The sequence below is a fragment of the Amblyraja radiata genome, chromosome 1, assembly GCF_010909765.2.
Source record: "Amblyraja radiata isolate CabotCenter1 chromosome 1, sAmbRad1.1.pri, whole genome shotgun sequence".
NCBI classification, from domain to species: domain Eukaryota; kingdom Metazoa; phylum Chordata; class Chondrichthyes; order Rajiformes; family Rajidae; genus Amblyraja; species Amblyraja radiata.
Window position 1 is genome coordinate 147838988 of NC_045956.1, and position 16294 is coordinate 147855281.

The 16294-nt window shown below is 44.1% G+C and overlaps 1 protein-coding gene across 7 annotated transcripts in view; it reads right to left on the bottom strand.

Annotated features, from left to right (window-relative positions):
- arid3c (AT-rich interaction domain 3C) overlaps window positions 1-16294 on the bottom strand; it is a 447620-nt gene that overhangs the window by 27681 nt on the left and 403645 nt on the right. For all 7 annotated transcript variants that reach the window (XM_033032379.1, XM_033032371.1, XM_033032361.1 and 4 more), the window contains exons 5-6: window positions 6033-6277; window positions 891-1187 (exon numbers count right to left, since the gene is read on the bottom strand). In XM_033032379.1, the coding sequence (XP_032888270.1) occupies window positions 891-1187; window positions 6033-6277 (542 nt within the window). The remainder of the gene's footprint in view (window positions 1-890; window positions 1188-6032; window positions 6278-16294) is intronic.

Genomic DNA, 16294 nt, shown 5'->3' on the forward strand with positions numbered 1-16294 from the left:
GATTTGCTCCTGGCTCCAAAATCTCATGTGATAGAGAATTTAAACACTACGAAAGATAGACACAAAATGCTGGAGTAACTCAGCGGGACAGGCAGCATCTCTGAATGGGTGACGCTTCAGGTCCAGATCCTTCTTCAGAATCTGAAGAAGGGTCTCAACCTAAAAAGTCACCCATTACTTCAATCCAGAAATGCTGCCTGTCCTGCTGAGATACTCAGCACTTTGTATCTATCTTCGATGTAAACCTATAGTTCCTTCCTCCACCTTAGACACTACAAATGTCGTCTATTAGATAATGCGGAGCTCTATAGCAGTGATGTATAACTGAGTAGAGTATCACATAGAAACGTAGAAAATATGTGTAGGAGTAGGCCATTCTGCCCTTCGAGCCAGCACCACAATATGATCATGGCTGATCATCCAAAATCAGTACCCCGTTCCTGCTTTTTCCCCATATCCCTTGATTCCGTTAGCCCTAAGAGCTAAATATCTTGAAAACACCCAGCAAATTGGCCTCCACTGCCTTTTGTGGCAGAGAATACCACAGATTCACAACTCTCTGGGTGAAAAAGTTTTTCCACATCTCAGTCCTCAATGGCCTACATCTTATTCTTAAACGGTGACCCCTGGTTCTGGACTTCCCAAACATGGGGAACATTTTTCCTGCATCTAGCCTGTCCAATCCCTTAAGAATGTTATATGTTTCTATAAGATCTCCTCTCATCCTTCTAAATTCCAGTGAATATAAGCCGAGTTGACCCTTTCTAGCATCATATGTCAGTCCCGCCATCCAGGGAATTAACCTGGTGAACCTATGCTGCACCTCCTCAATAGCAACGGGAAAACCTTGGCTGAACCTGGCACTCACGTATTGTGTCTACTCGCCTTACCTCTGCTGTTGATTTTGATGTTCATGGGGATCTGCGATGCCATGGCCAGCAGGTTCTGCTGCAGTGCCTGTTGCATGAACCTCTGCTGCTCCTCCGCCATGGCCAGCTTCCTCTTCTCTGGTGGTTCCCCCGAATCCAGCTTCTCTCGGAGCTGGTCCAGGGCTACCGCCTGCGCTGCTGCCATCTGCGACACTGCGGCCTGAGCTGCGAAGGCCTGGCTGGCGCTGACGTGGTGGCCCGCAATGCTGAGCGGGATGGCTATCCGATTGTGCCCCGCTGTTGACAGCGCAGATTCCTCTGGGAATGGGAAAGGTCAAAGAAAGTCAGCAAAATGAGGCAGATTGGTCCGCCAAACACGAGGCTGGCTCCCCCACTTCCATTCTTAGTGGAGGTCAGAGCTACGAGGTATGCAAGAAGGACAATAAATCACAGAATTATAATGGGGCAGGAGGATTCTTCACTTTGAACTCACCAGCTCCCTTTAGGGCCATTTTATAAAAATTAACAATAGATATAATAGAAATCAAGGACAGATACAAAATTCAGCAGGTCAGGCGGCATCTCTGGAGCAACAGAATTGGTGACATTTCGGGTCAGTCTCAAGAAGAGTTACTGATTCTTTTTCTCTATAGAGTCTGCCTGACCTGCTGAGTCGCTCCAGAGTTTGTGTCCATCTACAGTGTAAACCAACATCTGCAGTTCCTTCCTATACATATAATAGAAATCAAATCAGGGATCTTCAAACTAATGTGGAAACAAAGAAGTTCAGATGCTGGTTAATGCACAAAATGGTACAAAGTGCTGGAGTAACTCAACAGCATCTCTTGATAATATGTACAGGTGACGTTTCAGTTTGAGACCCTTCTTCAGGACAGTTTCTTCCCATCTGTCATAAGGCAACTGAACCAACCTGTCACCAACTAGAGGGCTGTCCTGACCTACCATCTACTTCATTGGAGAACCTCGGACTATCGTTTAGCAGACTTTACTGGATTTTATCTTGCACAAAACATTATTCCCTTATCCTGTGTCTGTACACTGTGGATCACTTGATTGTGATCATGCATCGTGTGTTTTGTTGATTGGATTGCATGCAACTAAAAAAGCTGTATGCTGTGCCACAACACACGTGACAATAGTAAACTAAACTAAACTAAACAAAACTAAGGCTGTCTTATTCAATGAGCAGTATCTGTGGAAGGAGAAAAAGAGAAAATGCAACAGGTCATCAGAACGGAGAACAGATCATCAACCTGAAACATTAAGTCCATTTCTCTCTTCAAGAATGCTGTTTGACCTGTAGGGAATCTCCAGTGTTTGCTGTATTTTCACATTTCCAATATCTGTTTTTGTATCCTAATTCAGATGCCTGATGGGGGTTCAAACATTAACATTCACTCTATCTCCTCACCCCCCACACCCCTCTCTGCCCACTTCCCTCACCCCCCCACCTCTGCCCCTCCCCTCACCCTCCCCTTCTGCCCCCCCCCCGCCCCCTCCCATCACTGCCCCCTCCCCTCACCCCCACCTCTGCCCCCTCCCCTCACCCCCCTCCCCTCACCCCCCCTGCCCCTGTCCCATCAACCCCCACTCTGCCCCTCCCCTCTTTGTCCACCACCCCTCACCCCCTCTGCCTCCTACCCTCACCCCCCCTGCCTCCCCTCACTCCCCCCTCTGCCCCATTCCCTCACCCCCCAGCCCCTCCCTTCACCCCCCTCTGCCCCCTCCCCTCACCTCCCACTGCACCCCCCCCCCCACCCACCCCCTCTACCCCCACCCTCATCTTACCGACACATACTGTTTTAGACACAGGGTGTGGTATTTGTTTTCCATTGACTTTCTAATGTAAGGGGAAAGCTTACAATTAGTGGCAAGACCCTTTGCAGCATTGATATAGAGAGGTGCATTGATGTAGAGAGGGATCTTGGGGTCCAAGACTATAACTAGCTGAAACTGAAAACACAAGTTGATAGGGTGGTAAAGAAGGCATGTCGTATGCTTGCCTTCATTAGTCGGGGCTTTGAGTATGAGTCAGGAAGTTATGATGCACCTTGATCGGACTTTGGTTGGGCCACATTTGGTGTATTGTTGTCTTAGCGCCATTGAAAAATGCTATCGCTGCTGCTGTTATCCTACTGATGGGTTTTATTTTATCACATATCACATTATTTATCACATTTATTCAGACCACTGGACCCATGCCAGTTCCAAAGAGAGCTATCCCATTAGTCCCATTTATCTTTCCTGTCTCTCTTATAGCTAGAAAAACTCTTATATGCCCAAAACAGTACTGATTTTAAGACTTTGCTAGCGACAACATTTATCTCCATGTCTGTGTTGTGGAATTAGCAGTCCATTATTGATGAAGAAGTGATTTGATGTTACCCGAGTTAATGAAAGACAGTACAGTAATTTGGAATTCCCAATATCTGCCTGATCTGATATGATCTGAAAGACAGCAACTCTGACAATTTCATTCATTCCACTCCAGAGATGCTGCCTGACCCGCTGACTCATTCCAGTGTTTTGTGTTTAACATTACAATGATAGGCAATAGACAATAGCAGGAGTAGGCCATTCGGTCCTTCGAGCCAGCACCACCATGCACTGTGATCATGGCTGATCATCCACAATCAGTACCCCATTCCTGCCTTCTCCCCATATCCCCTGACTCTGCTATCTTTAAGTCGGTCTTCTTTAATGCGCCTCATGATGCACATACTGTTTTGTAACAGGAACAGACGACAACAGTAAGTTGCTAAAACTACCACAAAATAAATGTTAAACATTGTTGCCATTTGAAGCAGTGAATGGTGACTATTCCTCTGGCTCCAATCCTCTATCAGTTCCATGCACGGCCTGGCAGTCTTTACACACTTGGGACTCGAAGAAGAAGGTTTAATTGAAATCATCTTCTTCTGATAATGAAAGTCATTGGAGTACAGGGAGGAAAGATTTAAAGGAGAGGGAACACTCTTTTGGATGACTGCATTAAGATGGGACAAATTATCTTTCTAATGTGCAGTGGCAGAGGGAAGCTATTCTGGTGAGGCACTGCACTATACAGATGAGGAAAGCCCCAGGCTCCATTTAATTTAGTTCTAACTTACTGCTAATTTAGTGCATGCTGGCTGGCACAACACAGTTACAATCTTGGCTGATGAGTCCCGGCTAAAAAAAACTATTTGTGTGAATGCAGCTGAAACATAGAAACATAGAAAATAAGTGCAGGAGTAGGCCAATCGACCCTTCGAGCCTGCACCGCCATTCAATATGATCATGGCTGATCATCCAACTCAGTATCTTGTACCTGCTTTCTCTCCATACCCCCGATCTCTTTAGCCACAAGGGCCACATCTAACTCCCTCTTAAATATAGCCAATGAACTGGCCTCAACTACATTCTGTGGCAGAGAATTCCAGAGATTCACCACTCTCTGTGTAAAAAATATTTTTCTCATCTCAGTCCTAAAAGATTTCCCCTTTATCCTTAAACTGTGACCCCTTGTTCTGGACTTCCCCAACATCGGGAACAATCTTCCTGCATCTAGCCTGTCCAACCCCTTAAGAATTTTGTAAGTTTCTATAAGATCCCCCCTCAATCTTCTAAATTCTAGAAGATTGAGGGGGGATCTTATAGAAACTTACAAAATGAAGTCAGCACCCTTGAAAGCTTTGTTAAGCATTGTCCCGCTCAAATGGATAATAACCAATTTAAAATGCTCTGAGGCAATGCCATTGGGAAGGGACATTTTTCATAAACCCCATATTTCTCAAAATCTTCACATACCTGTCCAAATGCCTTTTAAACATTGTATCCTCCTCCATCACCTCCTCTTGCAGCTCATTCCATATACACATCGTGCTCCATGGGAAAACACCTTTAAATCTTTCCCCTCTCTCATCTTAAGCACATGGTCTCTAGTTTTAGGAACTCCACCCTCAGAAAAAGACTATCACCATCTATGCTCTTCATTATTTTATAAACTTCTACAAGGTGGGAAATGGTCCTGGCCCATTAATGTCTCCTTAAAACTCAAGCCCTGCATCCAGGTAACATACCTGTGAATCTTTTCTGCTTTCTCTCTAATTTAATTACGCCCTTCTGATAGGGTGGCAATCAAAACAGAACACAATATTCCAACACACCTTAACTAATGATTTATACTACACTAACACAATGTCTCAACTCCTCTATTCAATGCCTCGGCCGATGAAGGCAAGCATGCAGTATGTTTTCTTCACCACTTTGTGCACCTATGTTGCAACTTTCAGGGAGCTATGCAATTGTTCCCCAATTTGTACAAGGAATTGGAAATGAAAACAGAAATGCTGGAAATATTCAGCAAGTTAGGCAACATCGGTGGAAAGAAAAGCTTTCAGGTTGGTGACCCCTTATTAGAACTGACCTGGTGAATTTCTCCAGCAATTTCTGTTTTCATTACAGATTCCCAGTTTCTATGATTTTTGCTTCATCCTCCTTAATCCATTTCTGGCATTAGACTGCTAAATTTCTAATGTAAAATAGTTGTTTCCTTTTATGATGCAATCATGGTTATTAACCTAATTTAATATATATTTAATATATATTTTAAGCTCCTTTATATCCACCTTAAATTGCTTATAATAATATCTGAACCTCTCCTCAATACTTTTCATTTGTTATTCTCTGGAAATTGAAACTGAAAACCACTTATCACATAATAATTTAAAAAAAAATACACACACTTTGGCTTAAAACAATTTGCCCATTATTTGAAAATACTTAAATCTCCCCATCACAGAGGAAGGAAGGAAGGTAACTAAAATGCCTGACACCATGGGAAAGAGAAAGAAACATGATCCAGGTTTTGCAGTCTTTATGCCAAGAGCCCTTGTTAAGAATGTACACTCTCGTGCCCAGATTCATCTTCATCAATGAGTTCAACATTTGGTACAAAAAAGTCCACAGAGTAAATCCATTGCATATCGGTAAACACATTTTAAATTATTAACTCAAGGATCAGATAATTCTGAGCGCATGGAATATTTTACCATGTCAATTTAGAAACAAATTTACAAGCCAATATTTCAACACTAACTTTTAAACATCTCATCAATCTATTATAACAGAACCTAATTATGTAAACATTTTAAAAAGTACCTTTTTTTATAGAATGTCCATGGCTAATGTGGCCACCATTATGAGTGGATATAGCTATGGTTGGCATCTGTATCTTCGGAGAGGATAAGATATTTGGTGTCCCCACAGGGGAGTAGTTAAACAATGTAGATCCATAACTTTGCCTCCGGCCCTCTCGTCGGTTACTATCAATAGCAGCCTGGAGCTCTCCAGGTGAGCTCAAACCTCGCTTTTCACATTCATATGGATATAGGTACTTCATGTATCTGGAAGGCAATTAAAAAAAACGAATGAAGTAACAAATAATTACAGGATGTTTGAGGCCGTACCTTGGTTACAACAGGTTTCCATTCCCGAGAACAGTTTGCAATCCATAACCGCCTCTACTTTGGAAATGAACAAAAGTACTGTGTGGGGGAAGGTCACAAAAACATGTCATAGGAGCAGAATTGGGCCATTCAGCGCATCGTCTACTCCGCCGTTTAATCTGCTTCTTCTTTTTGCGTATGGCGTGCACAGCCTAAAGTTGTAAACAAGTTGTTTAAGAAGGAACTGCAGATGCTGGAGAATCGAAGATAGACAAAAATGCTGGAGAAACTCAGCGGATGAGGCAGCATCCATGGACTAGACCAAGTTCCTGATCATCGAGGCTCAGTGGAGTCAATGGTGGTAGCAGAGACTTGGAGTACAGGAGAGAGGGCACACAGAAATGCTCCACTTCCTCCCTGCAGTTCCGTACCACCAGCAACTCCATTCCCATGCTTCCTGCTGCTCCCAAATGCTTGTTGGTATGTATGGATGGCCATGAGTTGGGCATTCATATCCTGGGGAGGCCATGCAATTCAAACTAATCATATTTCTAAATTTTCATTCATTTCTGGGATGACAATACAGGGCTTGCAGTATATTTTTACACCCATTGAACACCAAGCTCCTGGAGACAGGTAAACATATGCATGATACTAAAATGTCTTATTACACTTCCACAACGTGAAGCCATTATCCTGGCCTTCGAAATATCAATTGGACTCATAGAGTGATACAATGTTGAAACAGGCCCTTCAGCCCAACACTGATTCTGGAGAGAAGGAATGGGTGATGTTTCGGGTCGAGACCCTTCTTCAGACTGGGCTGGAAAGGATACAGAAGTTTCACGAGTATGTTGCCAGGTCACGAGGACTTGAGCTATAGGGAGAGGTTGAGCAGGCTAAGGTTATTCCTTGGAGTGCAGGAGGATGAGGGGTTATCTTATAGAGGTGTACAAGATCATGAGGTGAATAGAAAGGGTAAATGCACAGTGTCTTTTACCCGGAGTTGGGGAATCAAAAAACAGAGGTTTAAACTGAAAGGAGAAAGATTTAATAGGAGCTTGAAATTTTTCACACAAAAGGTGATGGGTATATAAATGAGCTGCCAGAGGGTGTAGTTGAGACAGGTACTCTCACAACATTTAAAAGACATTTAGACAGGTACTGTACAAGGATAGGAAAGGTTTAGAAGGATAGAAGGATATGGGCCAAATGCAGGCAATTGGGAGTAGTGTAGATGGGGCACCTTAATCGGCATGGACTAGTTGGGCCGAAGGGCCTGTTTCCATGCTGTATGACTCTATAACTCTTATCAGTAAAAACAATTAAGTACATAGAACAGTGTACTGGCCAGCCAGTGGAACGGGAAAAATCAATGGATTTCAGGAAAAAAAATACTTCTTCTAATCAACCCATCCAATTCTGGAATATAAGAAATAGACCGAAGGGATTCTGTGAATACATAGTGTACTGCACAGAAGAAGCCTATTCGGCACATCAGATTCATGCTGAGTGGCTCAGAACAGAGCATTCCCATTGCTCCCATTCCCCATCCTTATTTCCCTCTAGCTCTGCAACTTGAGTGAATTGCCACTTGCCGACACTATGGAGTCATTTACAGGACCGCATTAAGCTACCAGTACTTCTTGGGATGTGGGAAGACACTGGAGCCCCTGATGTAAACCCATACCGACATAGAAACATAGAAACATAGAAAATAGGTGCAGTAGGCCATTTGGCCCTTCGAGCCTGCACTGCCATTCAATATGATCATGGCTGATCATCCAACTCAGTATCCCGTACCTGCCTTCTCTCCATACCCCCTGATCCCCTTGGCCCCCTTAGAAATAGAGAGAACATGCAGATTTCACACAGACAGAACCCAAGGTTACAACCAAGACCCATTTCCTGTATCTTTGAGGCAGTATTGGACTGTTCAACAGATTTTGGGTCCATTTGTTCCCATTATTTTGTTTTTCCATGAAAATGTATAGAAAATAAGAAGGGGTAGGACCAGAAAAGTTTTCGAACTTCTTCTTACCCCTTTTGAACATGAACGATATTATTTGTATTATTTGAGTTACTTATTTGTTTGTTTTCCTTTGTGTTTTATTTTCTTTTTTTATTGCTTACAAGTGTATTTGTGTTTGTATTTTTTAACATGTTCAATAAATTAATAAAGTAAAAAGTAAGTATTGGTCTTACTTTATTATTGTCACGTGTACTGAGATACAGTGAAAGCCTTTGTTTTGCATACAATTCTGGTAAATCATACCATGTGTGAGTACATCAGGCAGTGCAAAATAGAAAATAAACAGAGTGTAGAATATAGTGTTACAACTACAAAGAAAATGCAGATTTTTTTTAAAGTGCAATGGCCGCAATGAAAAATTGAGATTTTTTCTTTAGTTAATGAGATGTCGGTACCTGTAGCACCAACTGCTGTGCCTATATTCAGATTAGATGGACCTTCTCTGCTCTTATCATGACCAGAACTTTACTAGGGTTATAAATAAGACCATACTTGACACATTATTCATTATATCCACTGATCAATTTGCCTTTTCCATGCAGGTAACCATAGCTGGAGATACTGTTGGATGTTGCATAATATGCCACTATAACTGACAGTGGGGTTAAGGAAAGACCGTTCATGTCGCGGCCCTGTTTCCACCAATCTTTCTACCACCACACACAAGAAGCACAAGGAGCATCAAGACAGACACCATTGGATGCAGATGCCGAGAAGTGTGTTGAGTTCTGGCTGGACAACTTCTAATCTTGTGTGTGGACTGGATAAGAAGAAGACTGACAGTGTTTTAGAGATAACATCCATGTTACAAAATTACGAGAACAGATGACAGGAAAGCACATACATCGAAATATAGGAGATACAAGAAACTGCAGATACTGGTTTACATAAAAAGACACATAGTGCTGGAGTGATTCAGCAGCACTTTGTGCCTTTTTTTTAACCAATGTACCTGCCTGAATATTCGCTCCAGTGACCCCAACTACAATCTCAAGTTATTGTTTTCTGCTTCCCCAAGTACAGACTCTACCTCAAGCCTCCTCCCAATGCAGACCACAGCCTCCCCTCCACAATTAAACTACACCCATTCAAGGCCTCCTCCCCATCTGGACTGCAGCCCCTATCTCCAAGTTGGCCATTATCATCCAGACTGCACCTCTACCTCACAGTCTTCCTTCTAACTTTCGTCTTCCATGCCTCACCTCATCACTTTCTCCTGCCACCTGATATCCTCTCTGCATCAACCTCAGACTAACTGAAGCTCTGACCTCAACTGTTCACATGGATTTGCGGCCTGATCGCACACCCTCCCTGCATCCAATTGTAATCCCAAATTCTGCCCATGGCCCAAGCTTTTCCTCACTAGAAACATAGAAAAATAGGTGCAGGAGTAGGCCATTCAGCCCTTCGAGCCAGCACCGCCATTCATAGAAACATAAAAACATAGAAAATAGGTGCAGGAGTAGGCCATTCGGCCCTTCGAGCCTGCACCGCCATTCAATATGATCATGGCTGACCATCCAACTCAGTATCCCATCCCTGCCTTCTCTCCATACCTCCTGATCCCTTTAGCCACAAGGGCCACATCTAATTCCCTCTTAAATATAGCCAATGAACTGGCCTCAACTACCTTCTGTGGCAGAGAATTCCACAGATTCACCACTCTGTGAAAAAAATGATTTTCTCATCTCGGTCCTAAAAGACTTCCCTCTTATCCTTAAACTGTGACCCCTAGTTCTGGACTTCCCCAACATCGGGAATAATCTTCCTGCATCTAGCCTTTCCAACCCCTTAAGAACTTTGTAAGTTTCTATAAGATCCCCCCTCAATCTTCTGAATTCTAGCGTGTACAAGCCGAGTCTATCCAGTCTTTCTTCATATGAAAGTCCTGCCATCCCAGGAATCAGTTTGGTGAACCTTCTCTGTACTCTCTCTATGGCAAGAATGTCTTTCCTCAAATTGGGAGACCAAAACTGTACGCAATACTCTGGGTGTGGTCTCACCAAGACTCTGTACAACTGCAGTAGAACCTCCCTGCTCTTATACTCAAATCCTTTTGCTATGAATGCTAACATACCATTTGCTTTCTTCACTGCCTGCTGCACCTGCATTCCTACTTACAATAACTGGTGTACCATGACACCCAAGTCTCGTTGCATCTCCCCTTTTCCTAATCGGCCACCATTCAGATAACAGTCTACTTTCCTGTTTTTGCCACCAAAGTAGATAACCTCACATTTATCCACATTATACTGCATCTGCCATGCATTTGCTCACTCACCCAACCTATCCAAGTCACCTTGCAGCCTCCTAGCATCCTCCTCACAGCTAACACTGCCCCCCCCCCCCCCCCGCCCCCAGCTTCGTGTCATCCGCAAACTTGGAGATGTTGCATTCAATTCCCTCATCCTGATCATTAATATATATTGTAAATAGCTGGGGTCCCAGCACTGAGCCTTGCGGTACCCCACTAGTCACAGCCTGCCATTCTGAAAAGGACCCGTTTACTCCTACTCTTTGATTCCTGTCTGCCAGCCAGTTCTCTATCCACATCAATTCTGAACCTCCAATACCGTGTGCTTTATGATCATGGCTGATCATCTAAAATCAGTACCCCGTTCCTGCTTTTTCCCCATATCCCTTGATTCTGTTAGCCCTTAGAGCTAAATCTAACTCTTTCTTGAAAACATCCAGTGAATTGGTCTCCACTGCCTTCTGTGGCAGAGAATGCCACAGATTCACAACTCTCAGGGTGACAATATCTGTCAGGATGGGAAGTGCAACTGGTCATTGGAAGGAGTAGGAAGGAACTATAGATGCTGGTTTAAACTGAAGATGGACACAAAAAGCTGGAGTAACTCAGCGGGATAGGCAGCATCTCTTGAGAAAAGGAATGGTTCTGAAGAAGGGTCTTGACCCGAAACATCACCCATTCCTTCTCTCCAGAGATGCTGCCTGTGTTACTCCAGCTTTTTGTGTCAAGGGTCATTGGAATGAATACTTGTCATTAAGATTGACAGGGTCTCTTTTTCCCAGGGTAGAAATATCCAACACTAGAGGGCATAGCTGTAAGGTTAGAGGGGGAATGTTTAGTGGAGATGTGCGGTGCAAGTATTTTACACAGAGAGTGCGAGGGTCTGGAATGCACTGCCAGTTATGGTGGTGGAGGCAGATGATGTAGTGGCATTTTAAAGTATTTTTGACAAGTGCATGGAAGTGCAGGGAATTGATGGATTTTGGATCATGTATGGGCAGATGAGATCAATTTAACTTGGCATTGTGTTTGGCACAAGCATTGGGAGCCAAAGGGCCCATTCCTGTGTTGTACCGTTCTATGTTTTATGCTTTAGATTTACATGGATTGTCGCCTTGTCGTGGTGGAGAAGATTGTGTGGTTCTGAGATCCTGAGAGCGATGCCGTCTGGAGCTATGCTCCTGGTAGGGTCACCCATGGCGGTAAGGTCGAGGGGGAGGACTCTGACAAAGAGCAATCCAACCAAGACCTCAATGGTGGAACAGGCGGAGGATGATGGCTGACCTTAGTGGAGCATCACAACGGCTGGGAAGGCGGATGAAGGCTGCAGCAGAAAAGGGTCTCCGGTCATCTTGGACTCCATGCCACTGGATCCTGACCCAGATCTGTCAAGGACCGTGTGGTGGCTGTCTGTGCACCAGTCTCCCCACGTTAAACAAAGTCATGCACTGGCGACCTCCAACTCTGGAGACACCCATGGTCAGCCATGATCGAAGGGGGCCTAAGGTCTAGATCTTGATTGCTATTTTACAATCTACTTCTCTCCCCTACACCTTCCAAACAACCTCTTTCCTCACTAATATAGAGAGATACTTCTGAAAATGCAGGTGCACACTCTTTAGTCTTGCTTGATAGTGGGGTAATTTGGACTAACCTCGCACTTCCAGTTTAGGTTAAACAACAAAAGATAATCTAACATACTGTAATATAAATAGGAAAGATTGAAAGCTCACATCATCTGAAAGGTAAGGATATGTTAATCCTTTTTGTGGTTTATTAAAACAAATCCATGTAGAAAATATTCAGCATAGATATTTATTTTACATGTTGGCTCAGTTGGCTGCTTTATATTTCAGATTTAAATTGAACATCTTTGTTTTGGGTTGGAACATTATATGACAGATGATTACTCCAACCTGCAGTGTTTTTAATTAGAACCTCCTCCTTCGAATTTAAGCAGCACACAATCTTCCTAATGAGTACAGAGAAATGTTCAAATCAATGCAATTTAAATTCAATTAAATAATAGCACTGGATTAAAAAGCTTTTATTGTTAACTGCGAACAGATTGTCGTAAAACAAGCCAAATGGTTTGCAACTGTTTGTTGGAGAAGGAAAACTGCCATCTGGCTGAATCTGACCCAGGATTCACAGTTTGGCTCTTAGCTGCCTTTCAGAATGCCCAAGGTAGCCACTCTATCCAGGTATAGTCAGGGCTGGACAGAAACCAATGCTGGCCTTGCCAGTCCCAGGGACACAATCGGAGATGGACATCAAATGCTGCTGGAAGATCACCAACAGTGAAAGACACTCTTTGGTCTGCTCGAAACTCATTGGTGTCCCAGCACAGTGAGATAGATGTTCAACAGGGAATGTTCCCGACTGGTCCAGACTGCAGGAGTGCATGCTGAGGGACCATTGAAGCTTGATGCAGCCAACTCCTAAGGCTCTGTGGGGGAGGACCACAGTCTTGGGTCCTTCCGCTGCTCGACATTGAGGGGCAGACTCTGGTGGCCCCCTCAAACAAGGGAAGGGATATTACTCCAGTGGCCACATGAGTGGCAAGGGAGTTTTGTTTAAATGGACTTCAGTAAGGCGTTCGACAAGGGTCCACATGGTAGGCTGCTCTGGAAGGTTAGATCACATGGGATCCAAGGAGAAATAGCTGAATGGATAGGAAATTGGCTCCTTGGAAGGAAGCAGAGGGTAATGATGGAAGGTTGCTTCTCAGACTGGAGGCCTGTGACTAGTGTTGTGCCTCATGGTTCGGTGCTGGGCCCGTTACTGTCTGTCATCTACGTCAATTATTTGGATGAGAACATACATGGCAAGATTAGCAAGTTTGTTGATGATACAAAAGTTAGTGGTTTTTGCAGATAGTGAAGATGGTTGTGAAAGATTGCAGCAGGATCTGGATCGATTGGCCAGGTGGGCGGAGGAATCCTTGATGGAATTTAATACAGAGATGTGTGAGGTGTTGCATTTTGGGATGTCGTACAAGGTCAGGACGTACACAGTAAATGGTAGGCCACTGGGTAGTGTTGTAGAGCAGAGGGAGTACAGGTGCATGGTTCCCTGAAGGTCGAGTCGCAGGTAGATAAGGTGGTCAAAAAGGCTTTTGGCACCTTGGCCTACATCAGTCAGAATATAGAAGTTGGGAGGTCATGTTGCAGGTGTATTAGACGTTGGTGAGACTGCATTTAGAATATTGCGTTCAGTTCTGGGAACCATGTTATAGGAAGATATTGTCAAGTTTGAAAGGATTCAGAAAGGATTTACGAGGATGATGCCGAGACTAGAGGGTTGTGAGCTATAGGGAGAGGTTGAGTAGGCTGGTTCTTGATTCCATGGAGCACAGGAGGATGAGGGGAGATCTTATAGAGGTATACAAAATCATGAGAGGAATAGATCGGGCAGATGCACAGAGTCTTTTTCCAAGAGTAGGGATATCAAGGACCAGAGGACAAACTGGAGGTTCAAGGTGAAGGGGATCCTGCCAGGATCGACCAGAGCTCCAGCAGCGGCGGGACAGCGCTGTAACATCGCGAGGCTGGCGATGCCTTACCGGGGGTCGCCGTCTGGAGCCCGGAGTGCTGGACCTGTGGCACCGACATCCTGGAGCTGTGGTTTGCAGAGCTCCCAACGCGGGCGGCGCTGATGGACAGCGCGGGGTCCTGCGACTCTGCCCGGCTCGGCCTGCGGACTCGGGAGCTGCGGGTCCGGCTGCGGGAGACGGCTGCGGGAGGCGGCTGATCAGGAGGTCCGGGCCGCTGAGGAGGAGGATGTTCACCGTCGGGGTTCGGCGTCGGCGTCGGCGTTCCCCCAGCCCGGCGTGAGGGCCTGAACATCGGGCCACCCGGGGCGGCGACTGCGGGTGCTAGGAAGGCCTCGACCACGAGTGAACATCTGGGAAGAACGGAGGGGAGGCTGGCTGGACTATGGTGCCTTCCTCACCTTGGTGCCGCTGTGTTATGTTGTGTCGTGGACTTTCAGTGTTTGTGCTTTTTTTTTTAATTCTATTTTATTTTTAATATGTTTTATTATTTATTATTATTTATTTATTTTTATTTTTATTTTTATGATACTGCCTGTAAGGGAAATTCATTTCGTTGTCTCTAACTGAGACAATGACAATAAATTTGAATACAATACAATACAATACAATACAATACGAAAACATTTAATAAGAATCTGAGGGCTAACTCTTTCACACAAAGGGTGGTAGGTGTATGGAACAAGCTGCCAGAGGAGGTCTTCTTCTTATCGAGTCCACACACAAACTTGGAAGTTGTTCAGTCAGAGCTGAACACACATTTTACGGCATCTGCATACAATGTCTTGCACCTCTTGTGCTTCTTGTGTGTGTGTGGTGGTGGAAAGATTGGTGGAAACACGGCCACAAAGTGAACGCTCTTTCCTTGACCCTGCCAGAGGAGGTTGTTAGGCTGAGACTATCCCATCATTTAAGAAACAGTTAGACAGGTACATGGATAGGACAGGTTTGGAGGGATATGGACCAAGAGCAGGCAAGTGGGACTAGTGCAACCGGGACTTTGTTGGCCAGTGTGGGCGTGTTGGGCTGAAGGGCCTGTTTCCACACTGTATCACTCTATGACTCTATAGATGTGAACACTACTGGGTATGACACTGTTGAGTGTATAGACACTGAGAATGCATGAAGAATTTTGCACAATTTTTGTATTGTATATATTTTCATTTTGAAGTTTATTTTTGCCATCAAAGCTTGTAAAAGCCACTTTCAAATGGCTTTCCGAAACTGTGCTTCTTTTTCTCTCCGCGCCCCCTGAAAATCATTTTGATGTTCTCATCATCGAAGGGATAGATAGGAGTTGCAGCCTCAAAAATATAGCCACTATCATCAAACACCCCCTGGCCACTCTCTCATTTCGTTCCTGCCTTCGGGAACAAGGTATAGGAATCTGAAAATTGTTTCCATCAGGTTCAAGAACAGCTTCTTCCCAACAACAATTAGACTCAAACAGGACACAACATTAGCCTCAATTATAAACTCCTGTGGATTGTATTTGGTCAAACAAAGGAGTTTAGGCATTTTTGTATGAGTATTATTGTTGTTAATTTATTGATTTTTTTCTTTATTATATATAATATGTGACTATTGTGTTTAATTGCCTGTAACACTGCTCTATAGATGAATTTCACTGTTTCATTGTAGACATATATGACAATTAAATACTCTTGGCTTTCTGCCTTCCCTTGATCCCAATGAGTGATGTCATAAGGTCATAAGTGATAGGAACAGAAATAGGCCATTTAGCCCATCAAGCCCAGAGGGTAATGGTGGATGGCTGTTTGTCGGGTTGGAGGCAGGTGACTAGTGGGGTGCCTCAGGGATCTGTGTTGGGTCCACTGTTGTTTGTCATGTACATCAATGATCTGGATGATGGTGTGGTAAATTGGATTAGTAAGTATGCAGATGATACCAAGATAGGGGGTGTTGTGGATAATGAAGAGGATTTCCAAAGTCTACAGAGTGATTTAGGCCATTTGGAAGAATGGGCTGAAAGATGGCAGATGGAGTTTAATGCTGATAAATGTGAGGTGCTACACCTTGGCAGGACAAATCAAAATAGGACGTACATGGTAAATGGTAGGGAATTGAAGAATACAGTTGAACAGAGGGATCTGGGAATAACCGTGCATAGCTCCT